The following is an 18,269-nucleotide window of genomic DNA, read 5'->3' as shown; positions in this document are numbered from 1 at the left end:
CACTTAACTAGCTGTGGGACCTTGGACAAGTTAATCTCTCAGTTCCTTAGTTTCTCTTCTATTTAGTCCCTTAGCTCCTTCTTCATAGGATCATTATGAAAATTAAATGAAATTTTATGTAATTCCCAGAATAATACCTGACTGATAATAACTATGAAATGTTCTTAATTCTATTTAAATGTTTCAGATATTAGTATTTTAAAGCCAATCTATTACCATTTGTATAGCACTTTTTTTTTTCATAGGAAAGAAGTTGATGTGACTCATTCACAAAAATCCTACTGGTTAGGAAGGATAGTGATTATCATTACCTTTTCAAAAATCTGAAGAAACTGGGACCGGGAAGACTATTCCTTAACTGAAGATCACATACCAAGTTGTGGTATATATTGCTATTCTTTCAAGGACATCCTATTTCCCATGGAATGTCATGCAAGGGGGACATAGTATCCTGAGACTATGCAAGTTATGATTATTTATCCCTAACTGCTCTGGACAACTCTGTAAATGGGTAGGTGAGTAACCAGAGCAATGAATTCAAGGAGGTATTTTTAGAAAGATTTGTCCACGTGACTATTCTGGATTTACTTTCACTGTTCTAAGAAGTTAATTACCCTTTGCATTACTTGTTGCTAATCAACTATTTCATATTATGTCTATAAGCAGCAAACAATGGAAGTTTCATCTCTCCTAGAAAACTAATTTGTCTGTAAACCGAAACTTCCAATGCTTCAACTCAGAAAAATAAGTAATGCTGGGTGCGAGGGAGGTCAGTAGGGAAAGTATTTTTAGGCAAGGGAATGGCTTTTAGTGTCCCTCAAATCATACCATCTTGACAGTTTCCTATCCTGATTCTATGTACAACCAGTCTATTTTCTTCCCTGACAGAAGCTCTTGGCTCCGGTCATGCAAATCTGCTTAAAATGATATACACCACTTGCTCATTTCTCTTTTGCTTCTATAAAATCTCAGTCTGGATATCCCTTCCCCACATTCAAGATTAAACTATTCCTTCTATCCCTTAGATGTGGTTTAAAACTCCCCTTCTGCTGAATGTCAGTAAGCCAAATATATGTATTAGAAGCCTGAGTGTCACGCCTGAATGAATGAATGTTATTTTCTAAGATCTAAACTGGGAATAAATGGGGCCTTGGTTTACACTATCAGCAGTTGCATTTACAGTCCTAGACTATTGGGATTTTATACAAGAAAACAAATGGCATTGTTGCTTGTAAGAGTTAGCAAATTTACCAGCATGGAATTGTGGGAAGTGTACCAGAATTAGCATCAGGTGGAGTTAAAATTCCAATCTTCACCATCCACTGACTAATTCTGTGACTTTGGTCCAAGTATTGAATATTCCCGAGCGTCCTTTTCCTAATCTGTTAGGTAAAACTCTTAATAGTTTTAAATCCCATTGTATCAACCAAGCTTATGAAAGAGCCATATAAACTGTGTAAAGTGTGATTCTTCATTTTTTTAACAACTATTTGTAGAAGACCTACTAAGCACAGTGTGCCGGCACCTTATCAGGCAGTCTGCCATGCAGCAGAGAGCGTAAAACAGGAGAATATATAGAATACTTTGTGAGATATTGAAAATCTAAGAACATTTTTACTTTTTTTTAATGTTAATTTTGAAAGAATGGAAGTGAATATGAGTGGGGGAGGGGCAGAGAGAGCTAGATGATCCAAAGCTGGCTCTGTGCTGACAGCAGACAGCCCTATATGGGGCTCAAATCCACAAACCGCAAGATCATGACCTGAGCCTCAAGTTGGATGCTTAACTGACTGAGCCGCTCAGGTGCCCCCAGACCATTTCTACTTTCAACAGAAGCTTGAGAATATTGGACCTGCAACATTTAAACTGAACTTTGAGGAATGAAAAGGGCATGCAAGGTACAGGAGTTGCATAAGCAAAAGCATAGAGACTTTAAAATATACCTTTCCTGAGGCATTGCTATTCAGCTTCAGTTATACTACTTGAACAAATATGTTAAAACACAAGTGTTGGCTGCTTCTCAGAGTGTTAATCTATATGATTTATACCTACAAGACCTTCATTCAGGTAGACAAACAACAGGGAAATGGACAGATTAATGCAAATTGCCATGAATTTGTATTTCATCATCTCAAACAAATCCTCCTGGCTTGAGTCCTATATTCAAACTACAGTACTTATGGAAATTAAAAAAAAAAAAACTGAAGTATTTTTTTCCCTATATTATATGATGTGCCAAGAGCTATCAAAGTTATGTTGTTTTCTAGCCTAGTGCTGAAAGAGAGAATGAGTTCTGTAACCAGAGTTGCAATTCAGTTTTGGGGAATAAAAACTAATGCTGAAGAACTAAAACTAAAAAGGACAAATCTGGAATCAATGTGAAATAAAACAAAAAAATTTAAATTTAAAACAGTTATTTTCTTTCAGTAGTTAGACCGGGTTAAAGGTCAGCAAGTCATTTTAGAGGATAATTAAGATGTCCTTCTGTAGGAAATTATCTGTGGCTTTAGACTCATTTGTAGCCTTCTGAGTCTAAAATAGGTGATTAAAAAGGGCAAGTCCAAGTTGCAACTTCTACGTCTCTTTTTTGATGACTATGACAAGTAGAGCTAGTGGGTCTATCTTGGGTTCCAGAGGAAACAGACCGAGGGGAACAGGGGTAAAGGGATATTGGGTCGTACTGCAACACAGGAACTCTTGGAAGTGATTTACATAGAGAAATCTTCACAGAGCTATAGTTGTATTAATTCACTTAATCATCATAAAAACCTTGTGAGGTAAATGCTTCTTGTGCACAAATGAAAAGGCAGAGTCCCAGAGAGTTCCAGAATTCAAACGCAGGCAGGCTGGCTTTGAAGCCCAGCGGTCTGTTCCCTCTCCTCCTAGTCTTAATTTTCTGGCATGTTTCAGACTTCAAATCCTCTGCTTTATGTTTTGAATGACTTCATGCAAAAATTTCCAAGTCAATTTTACTGAATCTCTTCTAAGCAAATCAGATGTAATCTATCATGTGTGTTACTAATAATCTTTTGTCAGAGTAGGTTGATATTTCTGTTGATCTTTTTTTACCTAAATAGAAAAAGAATAGTTTCCATATTCGGATCATTCTTCAGTAAATAACACTAAATTCTAACACTGGAGTAGACAGTTTGCTGTTTGTGTAGGCAACACCATCTTTAGAGTGAGTTTTAAAGTGAAACCTGTCACCATGTTCAGCTTTCCTTCGGCAGCTTTGAAGGATGCTTTTTTTTAAGGGAGGGAAGGAAAGGACTTGGAAACTTCAGAAGTGCCTACCAATGTGCTCACCTGTACTGAATCCTGAAGACCAGGTGCCATTTGGTTTTTCTCCATCTAGGACAGAAATCTCAAATATGTGAGTTCACACTTGCATAGTCTCACTGCAGGTATCTCCTAGATAGGTTTTTTACCATAAAGCTTTCTGCATGTGTTGATTAGAAGTGTCTTGCTTTATTTTCTTTTATTATTTTATACCCTCAGCCATAATCCACACATGATTTATTTTCTCATTTATAACTTTCAAATATCAAATTTTAAGCATCCATTGTGTTAAGAGCACAGTGGCAATTATTTTTGGCCTTTTTTCTCACATCAATCATATTACCTCTGTGTTAAGTATTAAACTCTTGGACTGTTTTGGAGACCCATATTTGAACAGTCTTCCATTTGTCTACTCTGTGCCTGATTCTGAGGTTTTGTTAACATGAACCAACCTTGTAGAGCCTTTGGAGTCTTCTATGAGAGGTAGAAAACTCTGGAGGCCTTGGCCACCATTCTACATCTGCCTTTCAAATAACCATGGCCAATCCCTTGCCTCTTGAAGGGTTTTATTTATCCCATTACCTCCCTAAAGAGGCACAAGTACCATTTCCTGGGTTCTTTGATATAAGATTGGGTAGGCTTTTATTTTTCCCCAATGCATTTTTATCCCTATTTGTAAATTTATGTAACTCCGGGACATACTTGATCCATGTCTTACTGCTCTTTTTTATTCAATCTAGATTTGAGCAAATTGGATTCAACTCTGACATATGTAGAGCAGGAAGCTTTGTGGTTAGTTGATAACTAAATCAGTTTTGCAGATGGATTTGATGTTCTCCAGAACACATCTCCTACCTCCCCCCCCCCCTTTCCTGCTTACCTCTGAAATCATGCAAGACAGCTTACTTTACGACCATATTTCTAGGATGTCAAACTCTTACTATTTCCCTTTTTCAGCTTCTCTGATAAACCTCTGAAGTCCAAGTAGCATAAAATATAATTTTAGATCCACTCTGATAACAGTACTCTCCACACAGGCACTGCATATAAAAGGAAATATATTTTCAAGGACTTTGGAAATTACATTGGTGAATAAATTATTGAGTAATAAAATGTTGAAATTAGAGTTTGTTACTTTGTTTTCCAAAAGGTTGGATATAAATGACAACAGGGATATAGCTAGTATTTTTCATTGACAAACCATTTTAGAACCAAACATACTATAAGTCATTTTTATAGATAATGACACATTATATCATTTAATCTCCACATTGGTGGTATTAGAGAAGCATTGATTTTCCGTATTCCAGATGAAGAAATAGATGGTCAGCAAAGTGAAGAAACTTGCCCAGCAAATTCAAAGTCATGTTTATGGTGCTCTTAAGTCAGATTCTCTTCATCAGATCAGCTGTACTCTGACCTTGATGTGGAATTGGAGTGATAAGATCATCACATGTAATAGAAGAATGTGTTTCAGGATTAAATTGTTGTTAGTATGATACTTATAAAAAATGGGTATCATAGAATGACCAGGACTGAGGAAAAGTGTTGAGAAGGTTAGAAAAATTTGTAGTATCTCTGATTTTTCACCTCCATCATCTAAAATTTGAGAATGGCTCTTAGTTATGAGTTTTCTGGGGGAAAAACATGTTGCACTTTTCTTAGTTGTTTCACATACTTAAATGGAACTTCCCTAATATTATTCAGTATGACTAGAAATTTGGGTTCTACTTTTGTTATAACAAAAGCTGGTTGAGAAATGGAAGTTGATACGCATCCTAAAAATTCCATCAGTTAAATGATAATGCTCTTGATACTGTGATCTGAAAAGTTTATCCATCTGTTAGCTTTAAATACCTGATATATTTAATATATCAGATGCTATTGTGTGAAGGGCATATAAAGATGAACATAGTAGATAGGTTCTCTGCCCTCTTGGATCTTAGAGTCCCACTGGGGTACCACAGAAAATGGTAGTAACATTGTCTATCATGCACTATGATAGGTTAGTAAGGGCATTATGGCTCTTAACCATTCCAGAGGCATCCATATATGCTGAAATCTGAAAGACATGGAAGCAGGTCTTTTTCTACAAAAAGGTGAGGAGAGAGCTGTTTGCTTTAGGGATGATGTTGGGAATTCTGTTAGTGCATTTTCCATCTAAGAAGGGTCTCATTCATTTGCCACTGCCCACTGTGTTCTCCTGTGAAGCAGTTCAGAATCACCTCAATATATGCTTTTCCCTCCCCCTGCCCTCCTCAAATCTACACCAAGATATTCTCCAGCTAGATAGTCCATTTTCCTTAATAGCATTAGCAGGGCTTTGCACAGAGGGCAATAGCCATAGCTACTGAGGTGGGGGTAAAGAGGTGTCCTGTGTCCCAGCTATTCCTTTAGTGATCATAATAGCTGTCCCTTGACCCACTGTTACTTATTCTATATGTTGGTGACTCAGTGACAATTCCTAAGATTTCATTAGAAAGACTTCTGATAACCTTGTTTCTGCTTTCATCTTTTATCTTTTATAAATTTTGAGGTACTGTTGCCATCATTTTGTTTTCCAAAGATACTATAGATGTATTTAAAATCTGGTATTACAATTGCATTTTTGAGGGAGCATTTTGAACAGGAAATTTCTAATTTTTAAATATCACTGCAATAGAGATGGGTTCAGAAAATGTCCTAAATTTTTATATGGACTAGGCAATGAACTGCATTCTTTTAATATGTTATATAAGCATATATTAATATCTATTCTCTTTTATTATGCAATTTAAAATTCATAAGAACTATCATCTTCTCCACCAAATCAATTTTGGGGCATCTCACAGACAACATGATGAAAGTAACCCATGTTAATAGTTTCAAAATGCAATTCTCCTCATTATCTTTTTCATATCATTTTTCTTATAGTCAAATGTGTAAATTTTTAATTATTGCATTTTAAATAGCTACATGAAAATGATTCTAAAATTACCAAACTAGAATTACAAAGTTATTTTGTTTTTAGGAACACATTGAGAAACTCGCTGAATTTAAAAATAAAATGAAGTACAATTATGCTCATGTAACCAAGTTATCTTGTAAGCACAGTTACTGTAGGAAGTTGAAATAATTCAGGGCAAATAATAATTTTTAGTATTTTCAGTTGTTTTTATATGTTGGTTTACAAGGTGGCAAACTTTTTAAACAGGGGCTATTGGCTGACAGGAGCAAAAATGCTCCTGATTTTTCTTGTGTAGACATGTTCCTTAAAAATATAAAATTTTAGGGGTACCTGGGTGGCTCAGTAGGTTGAGCATCCAACTGTTGATTTTGGCCCGTGTCATGATCTCACAGTTCATGAGTTTGAGTCTCACATCAGGCTCCACACTGACACTGTGCAGCCTCCTTGGTATTCTCTCTCTCTCTCTCTCTCTCTCTCTCTCTGTCCCTCCCCTACTGGTGCTCTCTCTGAAAATAAATAAACATTTTTTTAAAGTATAAAATTTTAGAACTTTTTCCTCTAAATTTTAAGACTGGTCAAGGAAAATGTGTCTTGTAAGTCTTTTTACACACTCCCGTAGTACTACACTCCTGTAGTTCTAAAAGTAGTAATGACATCACTACTTTGCTTATTATGTCTGTTCCAGAAATATTCACTCAATGTAGAAAAAACATAATTTATCTGAAATGGCAGCCATTCAAACAGCAGCAATTTGATTGAAGTTTTCATATATCCAAAATGTGGGCAATATAAACATTAAAAAGAGTTTAAGCCTTGATGTTGACTCTCAAAATACTTAAAATATACTTGATGACACAAATCTAACTCAAATAATAATATGAGAAACAATTAATTGCTAAATTTTGAAGTTTATAAGTGAGGAAAATATAGAAAACAATAATACATACAAATAATATAATACAATACAATAAAAATACAAATAATACATACAAAAGTATGTACTCAGGTCACTGAAGATGAAAATTGGCTTTCCAACAATATAAAAGAGATTAGAAGACTAGTTTTTCTGACCTGGCATGAAAAAATGATGACATCACTACTTTTGTGGGCCCAGATTTTCTCATCTGCAGAGTAAAAGAATTGCAGTCAATAATCACTAAAATCTCTATTAGCTAGAAAAAGTTCAAGTGTGGGGAACAATGAACATGAAGGCACAATTAGGAGAGGAGAAAACTAATATGATCAAAACATTGAAGGAAGTGACCCCATTACAGCAGAGAGTGCATATTCAGGATTAATTGGAGATAAAAGTGGATAGGCAGCATGTTATCAGATTATATAAGGTCTTAAAATCAGGCAGATAAGTATAGATTTGATGTGAAAGCAAATGGATAACCATTGGACCTTGGGAGGCAGATGAGCTACATAATGAATCTATAGTGCTTAAAGAAGATTAGTTGGACAGGGAAATAAATGAATGATGGATTGATTGGAAAAGAGAGCCTAGGGTTAGAGCAGCAACACAGGAGGTTGTAACTAAACTGGAAGGTAAGATATAGCTAGTACTTTACAAGGATCAGGAACCCTGCAATCTCTGCCTCGTTGTTGAAGGCAAAACAGAGCTGGAAAGTTAAAGTGGTAAAAGGAAAATAGGTTATATTCAGGAATATTGTAATGGGGAAAGGGGCCCTTCACACATAACCAGGCTCAATTCTGAATACAGCATGGACAAGTGAGACTTTAAAGCTAAAGAACAGAGTGGGGAATCAGTAGATGGGAAATTGCTAAGAAGAAACTTTAGGAGATAGGGGAGTTCAGGCTCAACCAAACAAAGTAGGATTCTTAAATGAAGGCAGGCCAGGGTGATCAGACATCACCTGGAGGACAGTAGAAGTTACGGACTCTAATTAGATATTGAGGATGATGAGATAGGATATTGGGAAATTCTAGTTAAATCAACTTAGCAGAAGTCTTGCTAAAACTTGACAATGTAGAGACACAGAAGCTTAAAAGTTGAGACCTAGTTGATAAGTTCAGGGGAGCCTAAGCAGAATTTGGTCAAAGAAAGAATCTTTGTCACTGTAATTATGATATTATGGAGGACAATACATCTTCTCTGGGTGTCTTTTCCCCATTTGTATGGTGAGAATGTGCCATCTTCTCAATACGATTCTAAAATTTAAGTTATCTAGAGACAAATTATTGTATTACAATGCCAGATGATTTGCTTTTTACCTTGGAAGTAACTAAAGAATAATTTATTTTTGCCATTCAGCTATGGAAACATGAATTACTTTGTGTGATAGACTTGTTTGAGCATGTGACCTATATAGGACATATTTTTCGTAAATATATACTATATATATCTTGCATATATCACAATTTTTCTTTAGAGTAGTATCCTACCACATGCCTTAAGTCAATTAGCAAATGCAATTTTGTCAGGTGGGTTTTCTTGTTCACTTTGTTTTTGTTGGGATCATCATTTCAGTATCATATTGAGAAAGACTAAAATGCAATGGATGAAATCCTTTCATAACACAGGTACACTGTCTTCTTCCAAGATGCTCTCCTGTAGGTTTTATCAGCAGGAAAGCAGCTCCCAGTATGAGTGACCTCCAACATAAACAGGAAACCAGCTGTGATGAGAAATCTCTTTTAGTGGATTTGTACCACCAGAGGCAGTCATGAAACTGCATCTTTGAGGAAATACAAATCAAACAGATGGGGGAAAAGCAAACAGACTTCTATGGGAAAGAAATTTGATGCATCTGAAGACTGTATGACTCATCCTTTCTTCTTAGAACAAGACAAATGATTGAAGGTAGAGAATGAGATAAGGAACATTAAATTACTTTTTAATTGATGCAGAATTCAGTGGAATATATGTTTACCTAAAAGTTAAACTAGATCTGGCCTTACATGTACAGGAATGAGTAACTAAAAATCTTATCCATTTAGTTTAGAGATTTGATTCCTTTTTGTCTTCATCCTCTAGCCTCTTCTTAAATGTACATCACCCAGGGAATAGTAACATCACTTAAAAACATTTAGCTTTAAGTAATTAACCAAATGATAATATAATTATCAATTGGGCTCTGATCCAGGCATGGTCCCTAATGCTTTGGAAAATACAATGCTGAATAGTCCTCAGGTAGTTTAGTCTAGTGTTGGGAATGAGAGTGAAGCATATGAATTACAATACAAAGAGTTGCAAGTGCACAAACAAAGCTTAAGTACTGAGCATGTCTGGCAAGAAGTAATTAAACTAGAAAAATAGCTGTCAAAAACTGTTTTCATAAAATTTCCTTTACAATAGATAAATACACTCTCAATGTGACAAAGCTCCAGATTTCAAAAAAATGGTGAAAATAATCCTGGTCCCTGCAAACTGATCCAGACTAGTCGGCTTTACACTCGAATTCTTGGCCCTTTGGTCAATCCAAAAGATGTGTCCCCTGATGGTGGCTTTCAGACCTCTCCCATTCAGTTGTTATTCTTTCCTATAAACCAGATTTCTAGTTACTTGTGGACAGTTCCTTTCAGATATCTAGTGTCATCTCTAACTAGACAGGTGCACTTCTGTATGAGACAAAATACCTTTAAGTTATTTACTTTCCCAATCCACTTTTTCCTGTTACTACTTCTGCAGCTGTCCGGCCTCCAGAGCGACAAAAACTAGAGCTATATTTAATTCTTCCTTTCTTTGGAGAGGAAGTGTGGTATGATGTCTCTCTAATTTCCTATTTGGTATCTGTAGGTCTTGGGCCATATCATTTAGTATCTCTATAATTTCCTTTTTTCCCCATATCTAATGTGGGAGCTAATAATGAGTTAGAGCATGTGCAAAAGTCCAGCATATTGCCTGGTATAATTGCCTGGTATAATTGATAGAACCATCAATAGCATTTTTCCATTTCTTCTCTCTCATTCCCAAACTGGTGGGCATCAAGTCTTTCTTTTTTTATTCCTTGAAATGTCAGAAATATTTTTCTTCTCTCCATTTCTCTGTTTTTCAATCTCTCATTCAAGTGTTTTCCCTTTTATTTTTCCTCCATGGAAAAACACTTCAGGATTACTGTAAAAGCCTTCAAAATTTTTTCTCTGCCTTTAACTTCTCTTTTCTCCTTTACTCCTGTTGCCAGATCAATCCTACTGAAATAGGGCTACAATAATTTCCTCCTTTAAAAAATTATCTTGAGTTCTTCATTTCCTATCACATCAAATCTGAAACCAGGTTATCTGGGCTTTCCAGAATGTGACTTCATTCAACAACAGGAACACGTCACCCCTTTGAGTAAGCCACACTCAATGTCTCTTTCTGTAATAACATTTTCCATATGAGTACATATTTCAGTCCCCTACCACATATCCCTCAATTTTTCTCCAATCCCACATTTCTTCCCACTCTATACATCTATCATTGTCCAGTCTTGTGTCCCTCACTGGGGCCAGGAAACTTCAGTAATGACCTAATTAATGTCCGAACACAATTGCCACTGCCCCTTCCTCTGACAGACCTGCCCAGGGACCCTCTCTTTTGAGTTATTCTCACATGTATTCTTGGCTACTCTTTTCTGGTTCTACCATGCTAATAGGGCTGGCTTCATGGGCCAGGAATCTGTGCAATCACCTAGGGCTCCATGATGAAAATGTCCTGTATTTGGTTTAATGCCCTACTGTTGCTATCTTGAAATGCTTAATTTTTGAAAAAGTCCCCACATTTTCATTTTGCACTGGGCCCCATGAATTATGTAGTTTGCATTGCAACCTCAGCATTTATTTTGAGTTGCACTGAGGTAAGAACTTTACATATGGGAGTAATATTTGTTATATCCAGATTTTAGGTAGTATAAATCCTCCAGTGTTGCATGCCATATAAGATTCTAGGAACTTCTTAGTTTTTCAGCATTAAAATCAAAATATTTTTAACTATCTTCCTCAATCTTAACATGTTGTATTTTCTACAAAACAGCTTTTACATTATCTTATTTGAGTGTTTCAGCAGTATCATTGAGTAAATCTACAAAATGTTTGGTGAAACTTAAGTTGAAAAACACAGACTTACTCTTAGAAAACCTACTACTGCAGATCCTGTTGACATTGAGGGTATTGTCCCATTTGAAGCCCCATAAGAGAAACTGCATTCAGCTCTAAGTGCTCAGGGAGAGACTCGTGTCACCTGACACATGAGTATGTTGTTGTTGACCACAAAAGTGATGGCATTGATCATGTTCGCAGTGTAGCTTTGGTTGTCTAGAAGTTAAGTCAAATTTGCAGATCAAAGCATTTTATCTTGCTTTGAGTGTTCTAATTTCTATTTTTTCTTTTCCATATTTACTCATATTTTTGTTATATGTATTAAGTCATCTCAAATTTGACACATATAAGTACTCAAAAATATTTGGTGAATGAGTTAGGCAGTATTCCATGATTTAGTGCATTCTTGAAAGTACATGAGTGTCAAATATTGAAAGACAAGGATAGACAAATTTATAATGGAGATGGCTATATTCTCTGAAAACTACAAAATAGTATAAATTCATTAATTATATTTTGCCTTTTGGATACAATCCTTGACAATTTACTACCAGCATTTATAAAGGTTCTTTGTTCGTTTTAATTGAACAATCTTAGCCACCTGAAGGCATCAAGTTGAGACTGAAGAACTACCATTAGTATTGATTTCAATCTTGGTACTTTGCATCAATTATAGCAAATTTATGATGCCTACACTTTGATCACTTTGATAATTTCATTTTTTCATTCCTTCTCTAAAAATACAAACAAAAGCAACAACAAACACTTTGCTCCTCCGACAGCCTCCCAAAACTGAATTGTGGACTGGTATGCAGGCATTTGATGTTTAAGTGCCATGCAAATGCTGAATTTGGATCATGAAAAGTTATTTAAGGGTAACAGTACATAATCTTTGGAAGTAGAGTTGCATGAAAGCTGAGGAGCCCTTTACAGTTGACAACTTTAGGAAAAAACTAACCCATCTCATTTTTTCCACCAATCCCTCTTTGCCTTCCTCCTGCAAACTGCCCTTGCCTTTCTCTAAATCTCCATGGTTCATGTAGTCCTTAATTGTTCTTCATTTGTTTTCTCCTGGCCTAGTTATGTTTCCCCAGCCTGGACAGGGCCATAAGTTTTTTTGTTAGTTTATGTATCTGACCATTTGGCATAGTGTCAGCTGCGTGAATGATTTATTTTTTTCATTTACTTTTTGTGTACTAGAAAGATAAGTTGGGTGTGGAAATGTCATTATCATGAGTATGGCAACCAGTGTAGACCATGGTATGTGTGTTTTGTGCTAGAAAGCACTTGATTAATCAAAATACTTCGTGTTCAGAATAAAGAGAATTCTCACACTATTTTAATAGAAGAAAACCTATCAAAGGGAACTGATGAAGCTACTACATTTTACTCAGAATAGTTGGAAAATATTAGAAATGGTTATGTTTGCAGCATTTTACATAGTAGGTCTGTTTCATAGATATTTTTCTGGTTATGGATAGCAAATGGAATCTGGTAATGCTCCTGAATAATTAACAAACAAGTTTCATTTATAGCAAGAAGCAAATGAAGAAGATATTAACATTCAGGATACACAGAACATAAAGCACAGAGATCTTTAATTCATGGGTGAATAAAGACGGAAGCAACATGTTGAACATAACATTTTTTTATAAAGTGATTTCAGTTATCATATATTATTAAGTTGATAATAGCTGTAAAGATTCTGCTCAACTTTCTGTTCCCCACCAGCCTCCAGTGCATCTTTAAGTAAAACCTATATATGCTATGAAGAGTTCATATGGATAAGATCAGCTAAATGGAAAGTATCCTCCTCGTTCATTGGGAGAGCTTAATTATATCTGTTTTATCGGTGGAAAGATTCTCCTTTTTGGAAAAAAAAACACATCTTAGTTTTCCAATTAAGCATATTTGATAAATGCTTCCACATTTATATTTAATGCAGCTAAAAGAGGATTTCATGACTGTTCTCCCAGTGAAAGGTTCTATTCTGCAGGATTTGTACCAGAGATAATCATAGGCTTAATTTGTATTGTATTTTAAAAATTGATCAAAGCATTTTCACATTTGTTCTTTCATTTGATCCTTTCTATAGCCCAGTAAGGTGGGTTAAGTGTGTGTCCTAATCCCTTTTGACAAGGATATTGAGGCACTGAGGGGTTAGGTGATTTGTTAGAGGGCATACTCTGAGTAACAGACATAGGAGGCAAGTATGTACTGTGCTTGCCAGGTCCTGTGCTCACATTATAAAGACCAGTTTGAACACAAACACAGTTATAAACCTCTACATCTAGATGCAAAGCAAAATCAAACAAGGAGCTTTTTAAAATACTAATGCTATAACCTCATACCTAGAGACTTCAATTCACATCACCATTCACATTAATGGTGGGTCCATTAATATAACATATATGTGATTTTGAGTCTAGTTAACCAGAACAATTGGATATTCACTCATTCGTTCATCCAATATTGTTCTGTGATTTTTACTTTCCAGTCCTTTGACTGTCTAATAGGTTGTTGGATTTATTCAAATTTATCAGTCTTTCCTCTACGATGTAGTGATTGTTAATGTACTCAAATGTACTGGTTTTTTTTCTTTTGTCTCACATAGAAATAACTTTCTCCAGTCCAAATGTACAAAAAAAATACTCAAAATAAAAAATAAAACATACCTAGAAGAGAATTTGTAAATAGATAAAAAAACCTCGGAGATGCTCAATATGACTCTCATACAAATACAGATGAAAGAAACAAGATTCTATTTTGTACCCTAAAATTTGTCAAAGGTAGAAAAATTTGATAAGTGGCATTGGTGAGAATGAGGAGAAACAGGTACTTTTACATAATGTTGGAAAGAGTTATTGGTATGACATCTTTAGTGGTGAGATTGGTACTATTTCTAAAAAGTAAAAATGTGTGTTCTCTCTCATCTAGCAATACTACTTCTCAGATATACATCTGTGCAACATGGATGTTTAAGAATCTATATTGCAGCATAGTTGGTAATAGGAATAAAAGGAAGGCCTCTAAATGCCTGTTCATTGGCAACCAGTTACATAAATTATGGTACATGCATTAAAGGACTTATGATACATTCATGGCAAATAATACTTACCTGTGCTTATATGGAATGATCTCCAAGGTGTATTAAGGATAGTAAATCTTAATTAAGGTTAAAAGTAAAAATTATATGTACCATGAGCCCATTTGAGAATAAGTGTGTAAAGGTGGAATGTGGAGGTCTTTGCTTATGTGTCCATAGACTATTTCTGTAAGGGTAAAGACACTATTAACTGTCATGCATTTGGGAAAGAAACCTGGGAGTTTGTGATAAGAAAATCAAATTTTATATACTTCTGTACCTCTTGAATATTTGCAATGTGTGGGTTATTTTTTAATAGACAATCAAAATAAACAATTTTAATGCTTAACGATAGTAATTGGCAAATACAATGAACTGCAAATTGTAAGATAAATTTCTTCTGGTTTAGTTTGTACTTTTGTCGTTTTGATCATATATACTGATGTAATAAATCCTTAAATATCATGTATACTTCTATGGTAATTGTATCATTTCTATTTAAAAAATGTAATTATAAGTTGGAGAAACCTCATTTAACAATTTAAGTCCATAGGTCTCTAGTCAATCCACATCAACTGTGGGATTCTGACTGAGGCAAAGTATTATCAGAATTAGAGAATGTCAGTGGTGCCTGGGTGGCTCAGTCAGTTAGGTAACCAACTTCAGCTCAAGGCATGATCTCATGGTTCATGGGTTAGAGACCCGCATTAGGCTTTGTGCTGACAGTTCAGTGCCTGGAGCCTGCTTTGGATTCTGTGTGTGTGTGTGTGTGTGTGTGTGTGTGTGTGTGTGTGTGTGTGTCTCTTTCCCTCCCTCATTCACACTCTGCCTCTCTCTCCCTCTCAAAAATAAATAAACATTAAAAAAAATAAAAAGAATTAGAGAAGGCCAGAACTGTGAGGGACACCAGAACTTTTGTAAGTCAACCTTATCTTACAGATGAAGAAACAGGCCCAAAGGATTTTTTTTCTCCATGTTAGTGCATTACACTCACATGGTGAAATTTAGAATTGAGTTTAAATAAACTTTAGTACTAAGTAAATGGTGATAGTACGAATCAGAGAAGATAAGTTATTCAAACTAATTCCACATCAGCTGGCTGTTAATCCTTGGATAAGTCTTTTATTTTTCCTTTCTGGGCTCAAGTTCTTAGAACTTTTTTAATTTGTTCTTTTTTCCCCACTCTAAAATAATTTTAATCAATTTGAATATAAGAAAATTTAACTAGTATATAAAACTCAGCAGAGATAAAGTAAAATTCTATATCCCGACTTTATAAATTGCTGTCTTAAACTAATTTGTAGTGGCCACCAGTGAAGTTCTTAAAACTTTAATGATAGATTAAACCCAGCGATACTGTTTGTACCCAACCCATGTTGATTCAAAAAGATTCACCCACTAACTCAGGACCTATTAACTTTATTACCCTCTCTACACTCATAAGCACCTCAGTTTCCCAAAATTTTTGGATCTATGTAAATGCTCCTACCCTTCAAAAGTCAAGCCATGTTAAATCAAATTAACATTTATTTCAACAATTACTCTAAAAAAGGCATTTTAGTAATTCTTATAAATAGTTCACTGGGTGAAGAATTCCCATCTCTGCAAAATCTTCAAATACAGTTCAAGATCATGGGATCCTTCCTTTCTTTGAGGACTTATTTCACAAACATTCCGAGTCACAATATATTCTTGTGTTCTTTTACTGTTGAATATGGCTTGTTCCACAGCCAGGATCTAATTTTTATACTTCCCATTGCATGTATCTAACTAGCCCTTGTGATTTTAACCATGGATTCAGCAGAATAACAGTGAATGAAAACAGATATTTAGACTAAAAGGAATGTTTTGTATTGCAGCTCAGACAAAATGCAGAATTTTGAGTTGCCTGGAAATTGTAGGTCAGGTGGGCTACAACATGAAAAACGAATACATCAGTGTCTCCCAGGTTAGGACAGCGGTATATTTCTCCCTGCAGAAAAAGAAGAAGATGTAAGAGTGAACAGAACTTGGAAAGGGACCCATGACTCAGCCAACAAGTTCCCTTTGTTGATGCCCCTCAGGAGACAAATCTAAGAAAACCCAAACACATAAACTGGGTCTTAGATTATCTGTGCTAATAGCTTCCTCCATTCGCAAGGATAATCAAAGTTAAACTTGTGTTTCTTTTCATCTTTTTGAGGAGAAAATTATTTCCTCTAGGTTTGAATGTTCAGAGTACACAAAATTAGATTCCCTTTCCTAAAACGAGATCATTAAGTAGAAAGCTATTAAAAGGATGTGCATAATCCCTGAGAGTTCATTAGTTAACCTGCTATTTAAAATCTCTCCCCCCAAGATCTCTTGAATCAAATTTTCTATGATTAAATATCAACACTCTGAACACTTTAAAGCTTTCAGATTTTATGTTTAGACCCCATACTGCTTTTCTATATGCAAACCCCAGAAATAAACTTTTAAAAATTTCTACCCAAATTACTTGGTCTCATAATTTATCTACTTTTTACCTTTTATTAATGTGTTGGCTTCACTATCTTAAATTCTGTAACAATTTTGTTCTTTTTCTACAGGCAGAATTCACAGCCATGCGGGAGCAGTATATGCGAGGTGGAGAGGGATTCATCATCTGTTACTCTGTCACTGACCGCCAGTCATTCCAGGAAGCTGCCAAGTTTAAAGAGCTCATTTTTCAAGTCCGCCACACCTATGAAATTCCCTTGGTGCTGGTGGGTAACAAAATTGACCTAGAACAGTTCCGCCAGGTGAGTGCCAAATTTTTTTTTCAGTTTGCTTTTAACTCCGAGAGTACGTAATACCAAGTATGCCTGCTTTCCAAGGTTCATACTGAGAATTATGAGAAAGAAATGACGCATGTGACTTTTCTAAAAAAAAAAAAAAAAAAAAAAAAAAAAAAAAAATCTTTTAAAATCTCTGGTGGATTGTGTTAGCCACCACAATATATCCCATCCCACATGCTACTTTGCAGTATCTTTATTCCATCAGGATGATGGAATCCTCCTGTCTGTTTTTCCCACTCCTTAGATTTGGGCTGGCCCTATGATTTGTTTTGGGCAGTACAGTATAGTAGAGATGATGCTGTGTGCCTATAGAGGTAGAGTCATAAGAGTTCTGCAGATTCTACCTTTGCCACTTAAAATGCTTGCTCTTGAGATCCAGCTACCATGTAAAGACCAATGTAATCATTAGAGAGATCCATGTGAACAAAGCAACATCCAGCCTCACCGCAGTTCCTGCCAAGGCACCACATATGTGGGCAAAGCTACTTATCATGTTCTAGAACCAGCTACCATCTGACTATAACTTTATAAGATAACCTAGTCAATCCATATGGAAGAGAGACAACTCTCAGCTGAGCCTGGTCTGGGTTTCTGACCCACAGAATCATAGGCAAATAAAATAGAGTTGTTTAAACCACCATATTTTAGAGTAATTTTTCATGCAGTGATGGGTAATCAAAATAGGACTCCTCCTACCTTCCAGAGTCAGAAGCTACTACTTTTCAGGTTGAATAAGAAACACCTTCCATATACCATAAATCTGCTTCAAGCTGCCCCTGCTGTATCATTGTGATCCTCAGTTCCTTTCTCCAAACAAACAAAACTGACAATACACAAACTATGGCTAGCTTCTGATAAAGCAGAAACCACATATTGCAATCCTTTACCAGATTTCATGTGGTTCATTATAATTTATTCTTATCTGATCAGATACTCTCAGGGCCTGATGGGCAAACTGATGGCCTCATCTCTACAGGGTAATGATACTTCAGTTGTCCTTAGTACTCCTAAAGAGATTAAATGACCAAAACCTAGTTCAGGGGCCAGGCAAATCATCTCACAATTCTATTGTCATGACTCACTTTGTATAAAGTTAAATTACTAAGTCATGCAAAACAAA

At 35.6% G+C, this 18,269-nt stretch overlaps 1 protein-coding gene across 2 annotated transcripts in view; it reads left to right on the top strand.

The window, feature by feature from the left end:
* RIT2 (Ras like without CAAX 2) overlaps nucleotides 1–18,269 on the top strand; it is a 373,437-nt gene that overhangs the window by 167,776 nt on the left and 187,392 nt on the right. For both annotated transcript variants that reach the window (XM_042910448.1, XM_042910447.1), the window contains exon 4: nucleotides 16,922–17,113. In XM_042910448.1, the coding sequence (XP_042766382.1) occupies nucleotides 16,922–17,113 (192 nt within the window). The remainder of the gene's footprint in view (nucleotides 1–16,921; nucleotides 17,114–18,269) is intronic.

The sequence above is a fragment of the Panthera leo genome, chromosome D3 (genome assembly GCF_018350215.1).
Source record: "Panthera leo isolate Ple1 chromosome D3, P.leo_Ple1_pat1.1, whole genome shotgun sequence".
Taxonomy (NCBI): domain Eukaryota; kingdom Metazoa; phylum Chordata; class Mammalia; order Carnivora; family Felidae; genus Panthera; species Panthera leo.
Note: the sequence above shows the minus strand (reverse complement) of the source record. Positions and strands in the feature narration are given on the sequence as shown.